This window comes from Eurypyga helias, unplaced genomic scaffold (assembly GCF_000690775.1).
Source record: "Eurypyga helias isolate BGI_N326 unplaced genomic scaffold, ASM69077v1 scaffold23623, whole genome shotgun sequence".
Lineage (NCBI taxonomy): Eukaryota > Metazoa > Chordata > Aves > Eurypygiformes > Eurypygidae > Eurypyga > Eurypyga helias.
In genome coordinates this window covers 28,040-46,890 of record NW_010239537.1, presented here as the reverse complement: position 1 = coordinate 46,890, position 18,851 = coordinate 28,040, and the positions used below count along the sequence as shown (strand labels likewise).

The following is an 18,851-nucleotide window of genomic DNA, read 5'->3' as shown; positions in this document are numbered from 1 at the left end:
TTCTTCAGGTAGGTTGAGTGTATCTCCGCACAGAGAAGCGTCCACCTTGCTGAATTTGGGGAGATGAGTGCTTGTCCCAAGCAGGAGAACGAAGGTAGGGAAATAATCTTAACTTTTGGCTGTGAGCCTTGGAAACAAACTTGGATGCTAGCAGTACCAACCGTCCCGGGAGTCACGCAGCAGTGGAGCTAAGTGTGCTGTGCCTCTGGGTAATCCAGCCACAAGCGGGGCTTGCACCAGCGGCGAGGCTGGCTGTGCCAAGCCGGCAGCAGTCTGGGGCTGAAGGGTGAACGTGGGTGGGCGTGGGGAGGAACTAGCTGAAACGAGGAAGGAAGCAAACCTTGATGCTTAGTGGTCCAGTGCCTGTTGTGACTGATGGAACGTGTCGTTGCTCCTGGGGTCCTCTTCTCTCCCAAACATGCCGTTTGCAGAGGGTGGACAGGTCTCTAGAACAGAGAGGTCGCGGCTTCAGATCTGAAGGTCTGCCAGATTTGTTTGTTGAAAGCTCGTCTGTTAGATCAGCTGACAGCAGCGGGAACACCATCCTGCCTCTCCTTCCAAACTGCCACACTGATGTCCTTCGGTTTCACAGCAGTACAGCCACTGATACCCAGGCTGGCTCCGGGAGAGCACTTGTGGGGGTGGTTAGCCATGAGAGTGTGTCTGCTCTTTTCTTTGTTGTTGTGGGGTTGTTTCCCTAACTGTTGTTTATCTAATTGCTGTTGCACAGTCACCTCCTCTTGTGAAAAAAAGAGGAAGTCCTTTCCAATCAAGACCCTATTAAATCCCCTCTGAAATCAGTGTGTCTACCCGTAATTTGGCTGTTGACTACTTTCTGCAGAACTGTCTGTCCTCTGCTATGTTGCCTGCTTAGACAGCATGTATCTGCGTTTTGAGTCTCGCCCTTTCCTGCTTGACCTCCAAAGATTTGGCCAACCTGTGCTTGTGTGTTTTCTGGCAGTTATTCCCTGCTCCATGCTTCCAGGAAGACCTTCAGTAATGTCAAAGTCAGCATTTCCAGCCAGTGGACTCCCTTCTGCCTAAACAGCACAGCCCCTGAGCTCCGGCCGTATGAGGTGAGGACACAAGGGTGAGGCAAGTGCAGAGAAAGATGGGAAACTTCAGCATGCTGACCTTGTGGTGCCGAAGAGAACCCTTAGGTGTTCATCAGGGATGCTTCTCGGAACGTGAGCGGAAACTTTAGGTGTCTGAATTGTAGTTTTCTGAATCATCAGGTGATGGTGAAATCTTCCTAGTGGTCCCCGGAGAGAAAGCTCTGGAAGATACAGTGTGAAATGGGGACCTTGTGAGAGTCTCTGTAGTAGCCATCAGCATGGAGGTGGGCGAGGAGGGGGAAGGATGGACCTCTGAAGTGTTGGAGGCAGTAAACAAGAGCAGTTAGTGGGCTTACAGGGATCTCTGTAAAAACCCTGGCTGTGGCTTCCTCTGTGGCAGTGCTGCTGCCACCCTGTTAAAAGGATAGCCAGAGTAGGAGAGGAGAAGGCTTTCTGGAAGTGCTAGCTGCTTGTCCTAAATTGCTACTGAAGACAGACTTTTTATCTTGCATCTAAAAGGTCTGATTTCCAAAAATGCTGAACATCCAGTACCTCTTGTCCATAACATCCCAACTTTGGTGCAGGCGGTGGGAGTTCTGGTAGTGTTTGCTTGCAGAAAAGGAAATTGTGTATGGCTGGCACCTCCCAGATGGGAATGCAAGAACTACTTCCTGGTACCTACATTTCAGGGGCGTGCTTATTTTTAGGGGTGGCTTGTCCCAGTGCTTTTGAGAAATGGAAGCATTGCATTAACAGCTTGGTCACAGGCCATGAGATCTACTGGAGCAGGGAGTTGTTTGGGTGTTGTCTGTATTAGAAATAACGAGTTACTGGAATGTTTGACTGAGGGTTGAGAAATGCTGACTTTTGGTGATAAAGGCAAACAGGAAATCGGGCCTGTTCAGGATTTTATACTATGGCAAAAAGTAGTGAGTATCTCAGGGATGCTGAAATGAACTACAGAGTGTTTATATTTAATTGCTTAACTGCCATTCAAACAACTCTTATATTTTGGAAGCTGTTTTGATCTTTTTTTATATAGGTGATTCAGGGTTTGCTGGATGTTCAGCTGTATGTGTCCGATCAAGAATAATGGTCAAAATGGTCCTTTTGGTATCAATCTAGGTTAACAGTAAAGTGTGTTTTGGGAAATGGATTATGTAAGGACATGAACAGAGAAGTCATGTGCTACCAGTTTTGAGCTTTGGTATACCTTTTTGACTACACTTGTTTATTTTTACACTTAAAGGTATTTTTTTAGAGCGTAGCAAAATGTTTTTGGTTTTTTTGGGAGTAGGCCCTCGTATGCTTTTCGTTAGAACTTGGATCTATACTTTTCAGCCTTTAAAGATTTGAGTTCTGCGGAGCTTGTTTAATGAATTTAAGCCTAATGACAAAATATTTCATTCTGTTATCTTTCTAAGACTTTCAATAGCTTGAGGACCGCCAGGGATCTCTGGTGAAAAGTTGAAAGCTACTGGTGTTAATAGGTATTGGTGGCCTCGAGCGGCAAAAAGTGTTTTTCAAGTGTTTTATTAACTTAAGCAGAAGCTGAGTTGATAGGCCTTAGCGATGTTACGTCTTCTAAACTAAGTGGATGTGTCATTAGTGTCATCTGTGCAGGATATTGTCCTGGAGAGGTAGAACCACACTAAAACTGATGATGTAGGAGTTAGGTACATCCCTAGGTCAGGTTTGGATTGGGTTTGTCTGTTTTCTAATGGGAGCATGGCAGGGAGGGAGGAAAACTTTGTCCTGATTAACTTTCTTTGTTCTTCAAGTCATCCTTAGAGCTTGCTGTTTTCAGCTGATGTCACTAATCTTAGTTGGGGGACAATTGAGTCTTTTTCCCTATTTTTTTTTTCCTCATATTGAAAGTAAAATGAAACTCAGGGTAAGCAGAAAAAACATCAACATTAGTGACTGGAGTTCATTGTAAATAGTTTCCAACCAGTCTGTTTCTTCCCCTTGTTCCTTTTGTGCCCTTTCTTTTCTGTTTGTGGTCTGTCATTTCATATTATGGTTGCTGCCACAAATACTTTAAGGGAATTATTCATGTAGTGAAGACAGCAAGATAAGTACAGAAGAGAGACGGCACATAAACCAGAATTTGCCTTTATTGTATTATTCATTAAGACACTCATCAGTGTTTCTGTGTAAGAAGCTGTCTAGCAGCTGCGTGTTTGTGAGAAGAAGGGTTTGTTTTGCCAGTTCTTTGTCTTGATCCAGGTAGAATGAGCATTGCTCACTTCTGGTTTGCTAGCTGGCCCTTTAGAAGTGAAACGAAGTGGTAGTGGACACTTTCTGTAGTAGATAATGCCAGAGTTGTCCTTGATTTGATAATTGAAGGGTTGGAGGAATGGGAGGTTGCTGGGGCCAGATATCGTTCTGCTTTGGAGATGGGGTTTCCATCGAAAAAGAGCAGAAAGAGCTAGGCCGCTCCCTGTTTACATGTTAAAATTTTCTCTCTGTAGCTCTGGAACAGCAGCCATTTATTTCCAAATCCAGAAGAAGCCACTCTCTTCCTGGGGACGCTGGACACAGTTTTTTTGTTTTCCTACGCTGTGGTGAGTCAAAGTAACCCCAAGCTGCTGAGCTTTGGTTGAATCTTACTGGGATGATCACACCCGTGTTTGGAGGGGATGAACAGGAGCTTCTTCTTGGGCTTGCCTGGCACTACCGCAGTTAAAATCTTAGTTCAGGAGCAGATGTTTTTCCTTCAATTTCTGCTAGTTCTGCCCATGTCTGTCCCCAACCGGAAGATACTTGTTAACAGACGCAAGAGAAATACTGTCACTTCAGAGCTTCTCACACCCCCTATTTCCAGCGGGTGGGAGGGCTAGTTCTACCCCTCCAGGAGTTCTCAGCTGATTTTTTAATTTTTTTTTTAAAGCATAAGAAACTTAATCAGCAACTCTGAGCAGGGTTTCTTTGGTGGCAGAAGTGGTTAGAACTGTAAGTCAGCATAAGAGTGTTTGGATCGGCTTGACGCTACTACATCGTTTTAATTCTCGCAGGTAACAGATGCAAACCTTGTGGCTTAATTGAATGCTGTGTTTTGTCCTCAGGGTCTCTTTGTCAGTGGGATAGTTGGGGATCGCCTGAATTTACGCTGGGTTTTGTCTTTTGGCATGTGTTCCTCGGCGCTAGTGGTAAGTCGGAACATACTGGTGTGATTTAGAAATCTCTCTTAGGGTTTCTGGATAGGCTTTTACTTTAGGGGAGAGGAGGCTCTGTTTCTGTGGAAATCTGCCCATGGGCTGTAGCTGTACTTCAGGGGTCTTAAAGTCTGTGTGTAAAACTGTCTTGGAGGCGACTATTGCATTGTCTGAAGCATGGAGCTATGCTAGATGACTCACCTCTTCCCGAGTTCCTATTTATGGATACTGTGTCAGAAGGAAATTCTGAAGTTTGAGGCACCGTCTAGAGACTTGATGATCAGCTTTTGTACCAGATTGGTGTCTTTGGACTTCCTGGGGCTGTTTTGTATTGTAACTGTTTTCCCAGCCCACATAAGTTGTTGTCAAGGCTTTTGCTTCGAAACACAATCTTTGCTCTCTTCTTTAAAGGACACACTAACAATGCTGACCATTCATTTGCTTTGTAATCGCTGGGAGGGCATGTGTCAAGGAATGTCCACTTTAAACAAAAGGGTTCTTCAGGTTCAAGCCGCTGCAGATAAGTGTGAATCAGTTTTATCTCGCTGTGGTTTTCTGGTCATTAAAGTAGTGGTACCCAGCGGCTACAAACCCCACTGTGGCCTATTGCGTTCTGTAAACACAGGACCACAAGCATGTATCCAGCACCCTGTGCCACAGAGTGTGTTTATTTTGGCTAGTTTGGGTTAGGGCTCTTAGTAATTTGAGACCTGGCTGTAGCATTTACGTTAAATTGCGCTAAGGTAAATGACTGCTGAGGGTTTGGAGTTTGCACAGAGCCTCGTGGATCTGGCTGTCAGTACAACAGCAGATCAAGAGACTACTGTATTTTTAGTGTTGTTAGTGAAGGTACTCGTCGCTTTCTTCTCTCACGTTACACTGTGCTGTTTACAAAGATGAAAGTCTTCTGGAGTGGAAGCGCTGTGATAGCGTGTTTGTCTCCGAGTTGTCTGGGCTCTGGAGTCGGAGCTGTGGTGGCTCAGCAGAGGGTGCTCTTAGCTCCCAGCTCTTGCTTAAACAATGCCAGGCTTGCCTCTTGGCCTGACCCCTGCAGGGGACCTTCTCCCTGAAACCTTACTGGGTTGTTGGGACCCTGCTCCTACCTGGCTTTCAGCAGTAGCCTCAGGGTTTCTTCTCTGTTTTCTTTTTGTTTGTTTGTTTGTTTCTTTTTTCCCTTCCTCTCTAGGAGTTCTGCTTTGGCACGCTCACAGAATGGTTGCATTTCTACAACAAGTGGTTCTACTGCTGTCTCTGGGTTGTGAATGGCTTGCTGCAGTCCACTGGCTGGCCCTGTGTGGTTGCTGTCATGGGCAATTGGTTTGGAAAAGCTGGGTAAGTTGAGTGTTCTTCAGTGATTCACTTACCTGACCTGCTGAGCAGCAGATCGAGCCGAAAGTCTCAAACCAAAAAGGACTACTGTTAGGTCAGAATTCAAGTTGTGTGGGATGTTTACTTGTTGCTACTATCTCGTTTTATCTTTTTTTTTCCCCATAACTGTAGAACCGCTTGGTGTAAACACAGTTGTGTGTGTTCAAAGCACAAGTTCAAATTGCAAAAGTCTTCTGGTGCGAAGTGGCTGAATTTGAATTTTCATGCCACTGGGAAACCTGTTTCTGTTTACCGAAGAGACCAAATGGAAACAGACTCATTGTAGGTTGAACCCTCTCACTTTGGGTATTGCAGATGAGCTCTAGCCATAGCTTGTAACCCTGTTGTTGCCAGCTCACCTCTGCTGTAACACAGGTGTTTCAGGATAGAACATTCCTCTCTTACCTGTTTGGTACCCCCAAGTTATTCTGTGTTTTGTGTTAAGTGACCTTTGAGTCTCTCTGAAGTGGACTGGGACAATGCTGTAGCTTTATTCATAAGCTAAAGTTCACTTGGATGTTATACTTCTGTATTGCTCCTAACGTCACCTCTCCTTGCATTGCCTTTTTAAAATTTCCTTCCCCTTCTACAGGAGAGGTTTTGTGTTTGGACTCTGGAGTGCCTGTGCATCTGTGGGAAATATCCTCGGGGCATTCCTTGCTTCCTGTGTTCTCAAATACGGCTATGAGGTAGGCATTGCTGTCTGGCTTCTAGCTAGGGCTGCTTGTCGGATTTGATTATAAGAGACTAGTTTCTTGCCCTGTCTCTGAGAGATAACAGGCTCAGAGTGTCCAGTTTCATCTTCCTGAATTCTGTGGTTGGAAGCAGTAGGCAGACTAGAAAGGGTATTCCTTTCCAGACCCTTCAGAGTTGGGAGAAATGCACCCAAAACTTCTCTGTAAATGGGACTGATGTTATTGAGGAGCCCTAGTGTCATAGTGTACCCTCTTCTGATTTGGGTGGCTCTCTGTAGTCATCCGTCACAGGTTCTCCCCCTGAAGTCACTGCTGCTGAATAGTGGTGAGGTTCCGACAGGCACGGAGGCGTAGCTTCTGGAACTGGGAAGAGGCAGGCACGCACTTAGCTTGCCGTGGTGCGGCGGGCAGGCAAGTGAGTACGGGGGATGCAAGTGAACCAGCACATCTTGCAGCCTGTGACCTACGAGGACAGGCTAACAGAGCTGAGCAAGCCCGTCACTCTGGGGATGTGAGGCTTAGGCTCCAAAACAGCAGCCTTCCGAGCTCTGCGAGAAGCTTGCTGAGAAATAAGAGCCAGACTCTTTCCTGGGTAGCATGGTGAGAGAGCTAAAAAGGGGTGCGTGTAAAGTGGAGCAAGGACGGTTCTAACTGGATGGTTAGAGAACTGTTTCACCCTGAAGTTAGTTAAGCAGTGAAACAAGGGACCGAAAGATCTGTTACTGGAGGATTTCAGGACCTGATTGAACCAAGCCCTGAGCAACCTGATTTGAATTTGGTGTTTGAACCTTCTTTGAGCTTTCCAGTACAGGTGGATCTATGGTTGTGTTGGGTGACATCCGTCCACCCTGCCATCACCTCGGTACACAAACTCAGCTGTTTCAGTGTGGTCTTCAAGTCTAGATGGAACCGTGTCTCTTCAGCTGACAGCAGAGTTCCCGTGTTTCCAGCTTCTGTGGACGTAGTCAGGATTGTTGTAGCTGTGTGTACTCACTGACAGGGTTAGAATGTAAAGAACCCTCGTTACTCAGGGAAGCCTATGTGACAGAGTGTTTTAAAAACTAATCTTTTGTTTATTTATCCTCAGTATGCTTTCTTGGTGACTGCCTCAGTGCAGTTTGCGGGAGGAGTCGTCGTGTTCTTTGGGCTCCTGACGTCACCAAAGGAAGTGGGTAAGTAGAAGAGGGCTGTAGCCTTTCAGTCCCGTCATGGAAAGCACGTCTGCAGCTTTCCATCTAGCACTGAAAGTACTGCTCGTTCTGACAGCGCGTATCCTCAGGGCTCTTACAAACGGTGCTGCACGTCAGTGTATTTAACGTAGCAAATGCTTTACTTGCCAAGGTCACACTAAATGCCACTGTGCATCGTGTGCATAGGGTCTGAATATTTTAAAAAGCAAAATAAAGCAGCTCTAACATATCCTTCAGGATGCATCTAATTACCAGTTTTTCTTCACTTGGAAAAACCAGTATTCGTTAAAGAAATAGTAGGAAGACTGGTAACTGTCTGTTGTGGGAGAAAACTATGGCAAGCCTCGACTGTGCAGTGGGAAGGGAAAGTACTTTCTGTCTGCAGGTCCCCCGCAGCTGGTTAACTAGCTATCAGATGGATATGATCCTTTTCTGAGAGGATGGTAGGCAAGCCAAAGCATAACAGGAAAACAAAAGAACTTTGGGGCTTTGGCAGGGCTGTGGAGGAGGTTTCCCAGGTGCCTGCAAAGGCTATAAAGTTGGTAGCACTAAAGCTACCATAAAGAGCGCTCGTAAGAGCGCGCAGCAGTGCAGTTCCTAGGGTTTCCATGCCAGCGGGAGCGTTGGGAGGCAGCAGCTGTCTGAGTACACTCGGCCTCCCCCTTCAAGCCAGGTCCCAGGATCCCAGCCACTAAACAAGGGGGGAAATGCACTAATTTGTTGTGTCTTCCAACTAATGGCCAGACACTCAGAACAGACAAAGCCGACGCCAGGATCAGACAGAATACTTTCAAGAGCGCTAGAAGACAAAGGGTAGAATCTGGCGACACTGCAGAACACCATCTAGAAGAGTTTCTAAGCCAAAGGAGGATGGAGGTATGGGAGAGCAAGGGAACTGCTAGAAGGGAGAATTCCTTAAAAGAAGTGAGCATAGCTTTAGAGTGGGGAGAGGGTGAACAGGCTGTGGTCCGTTTTTCCTGTTGTATTTCCCTTGTAAAACTTAGGCCTCCCTGAGCTTGGAGCAGAGGAAGACGGCGGTGTGGAGGAAGATGCCAACAGACCTTTAATGGGCAGCGATGACGCAGATGACGATGACCGGAATTACTCTATTCAAGCAACTGACACTGACAACCAACCAAAAGCCATTGGCTTTTTCCAGGCGTGTTGCCTTCCGGGTGTAGTACTGGTGAGAAGACAGATTCTTGAGTGAGATCTGACTTAGGTTGTTAAAACAGGAAGCTGACTGCTTGCGTTGTCAGCATTCGCTGACGACATTGTTAATAGGTTAACCATGTGTTATGGCTGTTGACATCTGCCTTCTCAAGCTGTTAAAGCCTTGGGGTTGGGACTGTTGCCCTTGCATGCATGGATTATACCGTCTGGGGGTGTGGCTGCATGTTGCTCTTCCCATCGGACTCCTGCTTCATTTAGTGCATGTAATGAGCCAGCTACAAGCAGCAGGGATCCTGCCCTTTTTGCTGCTGAATGCAGAAGGGAGGCCACGAGCAAAGGTGGCTGTAGGATGCTTTCCTGGTACAGTAGCTACACTGACCCAAGGAATAGGATTCTCACTGCTACCTGAGCATCATGCGTAACTCTGTGGCACTGCTACTGGGGTTTGGTTTTTGTTTTTTGGTTTTTTTTTTTCTAGTTGCCGTGAAGCAGAAAGCTGGCCTGAAAAGCCTTAATCAGCGTGATGTAACATGTAGCAAAGAACGCATGTTTTTTTATAAACAACTGGAAGCAAGGCCTGGTGATGCAGTTTTCACATATCCTCATCCTGTCCCTTGTGTGAGAACTGGTATTTCTGCAGCAGCAGTATTGCCCAATTCATGGACTTGGTTCTGCTGGAAAGCTAACCTGGCACTAAAAACCAACATTAACACCAGTGGGCTGTCTGCCCCCAAATACTAGAACCGACACAAGAAAGGGGGCAGGGTGGCTGGTACACCAACAGTGTGAACTGTCTGGATTTGGTCCTGAAGTGGAACTACTGGATGGCCAGTATCGTCCGATACCCTTAACGAGTAAAGCGGTTGGTTGTTGTGATTAAGGCAACACAAAGTGCAGAGGGGATGGGTGGATTGTCAGTGTTCAGAGTGCTGGACAGCCACAGGTCTGTTGTTAAGACCCCGGCTGGGGGATGGGAAAAGAAAGCATGCCCATCTTGGGTTCCTTCCTAATGCGGTTAGATGCCGTGTCACCTGTGGCTCAGGTTTGGTGGTGTGGAGAGTGGGCCGATGTACAAAGAACCTCTAGGCAAAATTCCGTAGTGATGGAGGCTGCCTCAGTCAGTGTCTTTCTTCATTGGCCAGGACATAAGGAGGTACTGGACAACTGATGTTGCTGTCACTGTACTGGGATTTTGAGGACGTGTTCTGTGCACTAACCCGGCAACATGAGCTCCTCTGAGCCTGTGAGTTTGATGTGATGTCGGATCAGGGCACAGCCAAACCGGGACACTGTGTCAGATCAGTGAGAGACCAAATACCGAGAGAACCTCCAAAGCCTTGTCAAGATTCTGCAAATCTTGACATTTATTTTTTCTGTAGTTCCTCTCTTCTCCTGCTGAGTGATATAGTGGAAGAGTTTTAATACAGACAGCTTTCCCCTGAGCCTCCAGAAATTCTATGTTTAACCACTGAGACAATCTGGTAGACAGTTTCTAAGCATGTGGTAATAAATACTGCTTCGTACAGTGCACTTTTCACACCCAGAGGCAGGAGGACTCTACCAAACATCTCCGATTCTTACATGTATGGTGGAGATTGGGTTGATTTGTGTCCCCTTAGAATGAAAAAGCATTAATAATACAGCTAGAAGGGATGTATCTATTAAAATAATAAAAATTCAGAAGAGAAGATTATGTGGACTTTAATAAATAAGAGGATCTGCTTTTTGAAATTCAAAATACATACACATACAGTCTCAAAAGCTGTGATTCTAAAAGGTCAGGTTTTCCACCTTCATCCTTGTTTACCTCTGCAAAAATGGGTTCCTTGAGCTGCCGTGTCGGTGTTTATCAGGAGGCTTTACTGAAATAGCATGCCTCATTCCTCTGCATGCTGGGCCAGCAATCCCAGGGAACAAATCTTTGACACATTCTAAAAAAGGAGTTCTCCCACTAGCTAAGGAGAACCTGAGCCCAGCAGCCAAAAGCAGGCGGTTGTCTCAGCCGTTGGGTTTGGCAACGTGCTCAGCTTCAGCCAAACCTTGTGTCCTGGGATACCTGCCTGGGGTTTGTGAATGGAGCTTTCTCTTCTGGTGCTGTAAGCAGTGAGCCTTCTGAGCAGCAGAAGATAGCGCAGAGGAGCTACTTCACATAACTTTTCTCAGCGTGATGCACAGATGAGGATCTCGAGCTTGTTTCATGTCACATGGTTGGCTCTCTTTTCTTCAGAAGGTGAATTAAATTACCTTCATTTTTTGAAGCCTGCTGTCATTTCCTCTCAAGATTACACTGAAAGCGTTTTAACCCCTTGCATCCAGTGAGAAGAAAATAACCTTCTTGACAGCGATTTTTGTACTCCTGGGTTCCCTTTGATGTTCAGCATTAAGCTTGCATAATGCTGCCTTCTTATGTGAAGTGCAGAAGCGCTTCCCCCCCGAAAGCTGTAGCTGGATACCGAGCTGTAGGGGAAGAAGCAGAAGCGCTGTTTGCATTTCTCAAGTGCTAACTGCTCGCTGCCCCTCTCTTTGTTCCAGTACTCTTTGGCCTACGCCTGCCTGAAACTGGTCAACTACTCCTTTTTCTTCTGGCTGCCCTTCTACCTCAGCATCAATTTTGGATGGAAAGAGGCAGAAGCTGACCAGCTCTCGATCTGGTACGATGTGGGAGGAATCGTAGGTGAGTGAGCAAGCGAATGACAACTTCCCACCGTTGCCCTGCTCGCGTTTGAAAACGTAAGGTGGCGAAAGCAGCTCAGAACACTCGTGTTCAGAGGGATCTAGCTGTGTGCTGATGTGTGACATGTGCACAGCCCACGTGCGTTGTGGCTGCTTGGCTGTTGTGGTTTTGATTGGTTTTCCCAAAAACACAGAGTATGTGAACCCCAAAGAGTTTACGTACAATTTAAGGGGCACTAACGTATTTTGGGGCGTTTTTCTTTACTCACTAGGACTTCTTGAGAAGTACCATAACCAACATGGTGTACCCGCTGCTTCCTTTCTGAACTGCACCCTTGAGGGAGAGTTTAGATCTGGACTTACTGGGTCCTGTACCGTCCCTTCTGTCCCGTGTTTTTGAGAACGGGCTCAGCGCAGATCTCGGTGGAGCAGACACAACTGGGTTATGTTCAGAAATAAAGTATAATTGCACTTGTTTCTGCTGGCTGCAAAATCTGACCCTGTTCCTCCAGAATAAAGAGCATATTGTATGTGTGTTTAGACTTCCACTCTCCTGTGCTCAGTTTCTTGCTTTATTACCTTGTCCAGTTAGCTTTCCTAGAATAGACATCCTTGTTTTGCTCTGTTCAGGGTCAGGTATTTTGCCTCTATGGCTGTTTCTAAGTTAGGCTTTCTCAACATTCCAGTTGTTCCCAGCAGAGCTGTTCCTGTGAGGTAGCAATGATACATGAGGTGATTTTTATCAGCCATCGGCAGTTGTGGCGATTAGTTGCACCTACCCTAAGCAGGTGAGACAGCAGGGAATGTGGGCCCCTGTGTGCTAATGCTTTCCCTGTGAAAAAGAACTGCACTTTCTGTTAAATAAACCAGCCATAACATTAAGCCCTCTCACATCCAGGGTGGTGGTGAACCTAGAGCTGTGGTGGTGCTACAGCGGAAGGAAAAAGAAAGCAAAGGCATTGATGAGTTGTGTGCCAGAAGAAAAAGAACAATATGTTTCTGGGAAAGCAGTATGTTTAGTTTTTCCTGCTCTCTCTGAGCCACAAGTTGTCTCTGTCTGGGACAATAAGGGCGGGAGAAGGTGTTCAGGATTTTGAGGATAATGCGTATTGACGAGAAGGCAAGATGCTGCACGCAGCGAAATGAGTTTTGTTTGAGCTGTTGGCATCCTGAGCCTGACGATCCTTTATTTTTTTTGCAGGTGGGACTATCCAGGGCTTGATTTCTGACGTGCTGCAGAAGAGAGCCCCAGTGCTAGCGATTAGCCTGCTCCTTGCTGTAGGCTCTCTCTTTGGATACAGCCGTGAGTATGCTTTTGCTGCACAGCGATAAGAGGTTCATTCGGTACTTCTTAAAGAGACCCAGAGCACAGCCTCTTCTAATGTTTTCTGGTCTTGAAACTACTCCTGGATCAGGATGGTGCCTCTTGGCCTGTTTTGCCTCAGGTGTGGCACTGCACTGAAAGAAAATCTGTTCTCTGGTTAGTGAGGCGGAAAAGAATTAGCTGAGTGTGCTTTTGCTGCACAGCGATAAGAGGCGGAAAGAATTAGCTGAGTAGTTGGATTTCCCAGGACTGGTGTGTTGTGGTACTGATCCTTCTCCAGTGTCAGTTTGATTTTTGGCATTGTCGTCATATCCACAACTGGCAGAGCAGGAAATCTCAGGTGCATCCCTGTTGTGAGAATCTGGGGACGGATCTGTGCTGGCGTATATATACACTACAAAGAGGCAGAAGCTCCTAGACTTCACCACTTACGCTCCTGAAGTGGTGAAATTGAAGAGGTTCTGCCTCTTTTACAATGAATTCTTGGTGATTGGTTATGGAAAGGAGTCTGTCAGGAAAACTGAGCAGTTGGAGGCAGGCAGGTGAAACTCCTCTAAGGGTAAGAGTTTTGTGTCTTCAGACATGGTGTCTGTGGTACCAGAGTGCTGTAGCTCGCTGGACTGTCACTACACTGCTCTGCGTGTTGCTCTGAAACGGGACGGCGTTGCAGACTGGCCTTTATAGAGCGTTTTGAGACCTGTGGGCGGAAGTAGCTGCCAGCGCTGGACACGGGCAGTGAAGCCTGCCTTTCAGGAGCATGCCGCTTTACTCAGGCGGTCTCCAAGTGAGGTCCGTCAGGTAGAATCATTAAATAGCAAGGATTTGCTTTGGTGGAGTTTTGTAGGCTCTTGTGCTAACTCATTGCCTTCAGAAGCGAGTTGGAATCAAACATACCTTACTGCTGGCAGTTTGAAGTTTGTTTCAGCTGGCAGAGCAGCCAGAGGTGCGTGTGTCTTGTGCTTGGCTCTGCCCAGCCGGGTACAGGAGGCTATACAAAGTTCCTGCTGTGTGATAATTAAATTTCCGACGGCCGGACTAGGAAACCTTGCTCAAGGTGGGCTGCCCATAACAGTAATAATGACCCGAGAACATGTGCAGGGGGCTGCGACTTCCCTCACGCATGGCAACTTGACCGTGTGTGGGCCCAAAGTGGAAGGGGTGGGTAAGGAATTTGGCTGATGCCTGGAAGTGAAGTACTGGGGAAAACTGTGTCTGAAAAGCACTGGGAGACTGCAGTGGAGACCCAGCTGCACATAAGCAGCGTGATGCTGTTCCTGGAAAGGCAAGCACAGCCTGTAGATAGCCAAGCATGGCTTTGTAAGGAGGAGTGAGGGTATGGGGGTTTGTGTATTTTGCTTTATTTTGCAGCATTGTTTAGGCAGTTGCTGGCTTGCTACTTCCAGGTCTAATCTCTGTGTGCTAAAAAAGATTTTGGAAAACGCAGAATGAGTGGAAGGAGTGGTTCAAGTGCTGAATACTTCATGGTAGGAGAGACTGGGTTGAGTCTAAGTTCCCCAGAGAGACAGAGGGAGGATTCTCTTACTCTTCAAACAGGCTTCCAAGGAGGGTAAATGCATGCTCTGTGTCATAGGCATAAGGGAACCCAGAGCCAGGCAAATCTGGTATTGGAATAGGGCATAAAATTTGAATGGCAAAGGTGACTTTTGCACTGTAAAGTGCAGCTGGGGAACTTCTGGCTCTTCAGTCTGTACAGTCAGACTGGTCTCTGGGAGTCTGCAGTCGATGGAAGTTACTCTTGTCGCCGTGTACCGAACTGAACAGGCGGTTCAAACGGAATGTTGGCAGGCCTCTTTCTGTTCCTGAGTAAGTGGCTTTCCCCAGTTTACGCGTGTTACTTACACTTATCTCCTCTTTCTCTTGCAGGTTCTCCAAACAACAAGCCTGTCAATGCTGTGCTCATGGCAATTACAGGTATCTTACCCAACGCCACTGTTGGGCTAGTAACGTGACATAGACGTAGAGTGCAGAAAAGGCACTGGCTCGGGTGGTGGTACCGCGTTTGTGTGTGCTGCCAGCTCCGCTCATTTTGCAGAAAGTGTAAAAGCTGGGGCCCAATTTCTGTTTGGAACACAGCTGTAGGAAAAGTGCTTTACAGAGCGAGGTGCAGAACACAGACTGCCTAGAACAATGGCTTGGAGCTACAGGGTCGGCCTTGGCTCACTGTGATGAGGAGGGATTTGTGCCCAAATACCTGGCAGTGATCTGGTAGCTGAGGAGGTTTATATATGGCACAGTCATGAGCTGCAGCTGAAATCTGGGGGTGTTTGTCTGTCAGAACCCCAAATGCCCTGTGTACTGTGAGAGGTCATACTTTTTGTTTGCTACCAGACATACCATGCTGTGTTACGGAATTAAGATTAGCCTGCATGAACAGAGCCTTTCTTTTCAAACACTCCTACTTCAGAACTCTCCGTCCTGTTGCAGTTTTTTTTCCCTTCCATCTCCTTCACCATTCCTTGGGGTCTGAGGCAGTAGCACAGGGGTATACTACTCCAAATTAGAAATGTGTCTAAATCTGCTTCGTGTGTGGGGTTTGAGTATGCGTGCTGTTCGGATGTAGCTTTCTGCATTGTTTGGTGTGTCCCGACCCTTCTTGGAGCGCGTGCCACAGCTAATTACCTCAGGTTGGCTGTTGGATGAAAATGTGCTTGTGGGCAAGTTCTGTGTGCGTGCTCCAGGTACCCGAGGTGTGCCATGACCACCTGCTTCAGCTGCCGGGGCACACTTCTACCTGCAGTTGGTCAGTGATCACTGTCCCTAGACTTAATCCTCTCCCTGAGCTTTGCATGGCAGAAAATCTGTGTTTTGAAGGTGTTCTGTTGCATTATCTGTCCTCATGCTTGCTTTGCACCAAGGCTGTTTTCTTGGCTCTTCCAGGATTTTTCATCGGAGGCCCTTCTAACATGATCAGTTCTGCGATTTCCACTGACCTGGGGCGCCAGGATCTGGTGAAAGGCAACAGTGAGGCTCTGGCAACAGTCACGGGAATTGTGGATGGAACTGGCAGTATTGGTGCTGCAGTGGGCCAGGTGAGGCTACCAAAGGAGAGGGGAGGTCTGGGGGAGGAAGCAGAGAGTCTGTTGTGGTTAGAGACGTTAGCTCCTTCCTTGATCCACCCTTGCACAGAGAAAGGAAGGGTTGGGTTTTAAAAAAATTATTTATTGAAGAGACAACCACGGGAACACGTGTGTGTGAAGCTTCCAGTGGAAGCAATTTATTAAAGAACTAAACTAAGTGTCCATATTGCTAATGTTATGGCATTTTCATAATTCAAATTAATTTCAGAGACTTTTGTAACCTGAACTCCAGAAAGCAAGTAAAGCTCAGCTTCCCAAAGAGTGAAAATCCAATATTTTGAGGTTTGTGTGGGATTTTTTTGTTCAAAGGTAACAGCAAAACCCTTGCTTACAGAACAGTTTATCGATGTAACAGAGTAAAATGAGAATCCCTGCTATGAATGCTACAGTGTTTATGAAGTAATTTAAATTTTGCTCTTACTTGTGGTTCCCCTTTTTATCTCTGGATGTCTTTCACACCTTGTAAATCCAGCACCACTTGCCTTGCTAGTCCTTGCAGTGTGCTGCCGGAGGTCTGAGGACTAGACTGTTGCAGACAAGGAAGCTGACAGTGAGCCCACTGGGGACGTTCTTGCTTCTCAAATGTGAGCGTCAGCGATGTGGAAGAGCTCGGTGGTGCTTTGGGGAGGGAGGACTTAGTAGAAAGATTGGAGCCAGTTCTATTCCAGGCATCCTCTGGTGCTGGTAAGGACTAGTGCTGACCAAGGATGCAGGCAAGGCATACGAGTTTCTTTTTTGGAAAGGGATTTGGGGTTGTACTTGCCATTATGTTGATAAATTGCCCGATAAATGCAGTCATTCAGTCTCTGTTTCGTAGAAAAGATGCCACTTAGCTCTGTTAAACATGGGAAATAGCAAGTGCTTTGTGGACATCCTAAAGCGCGCTGTTACGCTCACTGTTCTTGCCTCGTCTGCAGCGTTTCTCTCTTCCCACACACATACCATTCAAACTTACATCATCGTAAAAACTGGGTCTTTAGTTCTGAAAAATTCCACCTGCCTCCCATTCTAGCGCTGCATTTATTTCAAGAGAGGCAACCCTGACGTCATTCTGGGGGTGTGTGAATAACAGCAAGTGCGCAATGAGCGCGTTAGAAATTCCGATGCTGTTGTGTGCTGGCGTACCCAGGAGTGAAGGAGGGAGGCCCTTGTGCAGCATCTGGATGTAAATCTGCTGCGGGGTGCGTTTTCTGCTGTAGCCCATGTCACCTGGCTGAACCGGGGTGCGGTTCGGGACAGGCTGTAGTCCGAAGTGCCTTGCCTGCGAGCGAGGGTTAAGTAGCCAGTGACCACACGGCTCTTGAAAACATGCCCTGTGTAGTTTATAAGCCATTCCAGAGCTTTTAGTTCTCCGGAGAGTACTGACATCCACTTGTGTCCCAGTATTCTGTGCGAAGACCTTGGGTTCGGCGGAGTCAGTTTGCCACCCCTTGAAACTGTAGTTCAGTTCTGGCCTTGTGCTGCTGCGAGTCACTGCAAAGCTTCGGGACGGTACCGTGGCCTTGCTGAGTCTGGGGGTTTTGTACAGAAAGGCTGCTGTCCCGAGTCATCTCTTCTGCCAGGAAAAGATCAGCTGGAAGGTTTTGTCAGCAGCTCTGTGTGGAGTGTTAACAGCCTACAGATTCTCGAAAATGAGAGGGTAACGCCTGAAAGTCGTGCTTGTCTTCCCTGTTTGAGTAATATTTTTTTTTTTTTTCCTCTCTTTCTTTTTAGTATCTAGTGTCTTTGATCCAGGAGAACCTCGAATGGATGTGGGTTTTCTATTTCTTTATTCTAATGGTAAGAAACCTCCTTTTTAAAAAATTCTTTGTCAAAGTTCAGTTTGCAATAGAAAGTGTTTGCGAGAACCTGGAAACGGTGTCTTAGACACACAACCTGTTCCTGCAGCAGCTGCGACCTCTGGTGCCATTCTCAGAGGGGTCTGTGGTGTGCCTGTGCCTCGGGGTGTCTAAATCAACTGGGTTCATTTTGGATCCTTTGAAGTCACAGAGTTAGCCAGCGGGAACTGAGACTGTGGGAGAGGCACAGAAGCCCTTGCCTTAAAATACCTGTGTGCCTTTCCTAAAGCACATACCTCCTGACTGACTTCCGAGGCAGGATTGTTTCCTCCTTCATCTCTCTGATACGTAGTTCCTAGTATTCTCAGGGATCTGAAGTTAAGCTGCTTGTTTATTATCCCTTGAAGGTTAGTGGAAGGAGTGGTGAGGATCTTGAAAGTAAAATGAAAATGCCTTACCCAGGGCAAGGGGAGAAGACCATTCAGGCCCAGATCTTCTCAGCGTTGCCGCAGTGGTGAATTCTGTACAGTTCACCTGTTCTTCCCTGCTGGAAGTGCCAGGAATTGTCTTTGTGTCCGTGCTGACAAGGGGCAAGGCCACTTGTGTTAGCAGCAGAGGTGGCCAGGAGGAAGGCTGTTGAGGGGGTGAAGAGAAGACCCTGACAGCGTAGATCGTGTGAGCTGTCCCGCGGGCTCAGCCCCCCATCAGCCATGCCACTTTGTCATCGCTTCTCCTGGCCTGCGTCCTCCTGCGGAGGCCTTGAATGCCCGTTAGAGCGCCGGGTGGCTGCAGCTGTGGTTGCTCTGTGCTAACGGTCCTGGATATGCTTCTTTTCACAGACGAGTTTGACGATCCTGTTCATTTCACCGCTGATAGCGAGGGAGGTCAAGCTGCTGCTGCACGAGCGGCGCCTGCGAATGCTGGCTGAGTGACTTCTGCTTGCCTCTGGAAGGACTGTTGTACGGACCTGACAGCTGGGACACTAATCACAACTCTGGGAGACGACTTCTTACATCCTCCAGGTTTGGACGAATTCAGAACGGCACTGCAAGACGTGGGTGACCTGCCTTGGCGAGCTCAGCGGTGAAGTCCCAAACCCCCGTCCTGAGACCACCGGCATCGTGGGCCTGCTGACCTAAGCTGGACAATCCAAGGGCTGGGAGGATTGTCCCAGCCTACCAGGCTCTTCCACGTCAGTAGGCCTACTTCTGGCGGGCGGTCTCACCCTTTCTTATTTATTTCTGGGTGTCCTGACCGAAGGTCGACTCTTACAACTGACAGTGGAGAGGCTCCCTTGCCATGAACTTTGATGCTCTATTGTGCCGGTGAAGCCCTACGG

At 47.4% G+C, this 18,851-nt stretch overlaps 1 protein-coding gene across 1 annotated transcript in view; it reads left to right on the top strand.

Annotated features, from left to right (window-relative positions):
- Positions 1 to 18,537, top strand: part of SLC37A3 (solute carrier family 37, member 3) — an 18,620-nt gene extending 83 nt beyond the window's left edge. Inside the window, exons 1-14 of the mRNA XM_010148188.1 lie at positions 1 to 12; positions 962 to 1,076; positions 3,530 to 3,622; positions 4,124 to 4,207; positions 5,400 to 5,545; positions 6,174 to 6,270; positions 7,364 to 7,448; positions 8,471 to 8,652; positions 11,172 to 11,313; positions 12,514 to 12,615; positions 14,521 to 14,568; positions 15,535 to 15,686; positions 17,448 to 17,513; positions 18,352 to 18,537. The exon at positions 1 to 12 is cut by the window's left edge and continues 83 nt beyond it. Of these exons, the coding sequence (XP_010146490.1) occupies positions 1 to 12; positions 962 to 1,076; positions 3,530 to 3,622; positions 4,124 to 4,207; positions 5,400 to 5,545; positions 6,174 to 6,270; positions 7,364 to 7,448; positions 8,471 to 8,652; positions 11,172 to 11,313; positions 12,514 to 12,615; positions 14,521 to 14,568; positions 15,535 to 15,686; positions 17,448 to 17,513; positions 18,352 to 18,444 (1,417 nt within the window). The 3' untranslated portion in view covers positions 18,445 to 18,537. The remainder of the gene's footprint in view (positions 13 to 961; positions 1,077 to 3,529; positions 3,623 to 4,123; positions 4,208 to 5,399; positions 5,546 to 6,173; positions 6,271 to 7,363; positions 7,449 to 8,470; positions 8,653 to 11,171; positions 11,314 to 12,513; positions 12,616 to 14,520; positions 14,569 to 15,534; positions 15,687 to 17,447; positions 17,514 to 18,351) is intronic.
- The last annotated feature ends 314 nt before the right edge of the window (positions 18,538 to 18,851 follow it).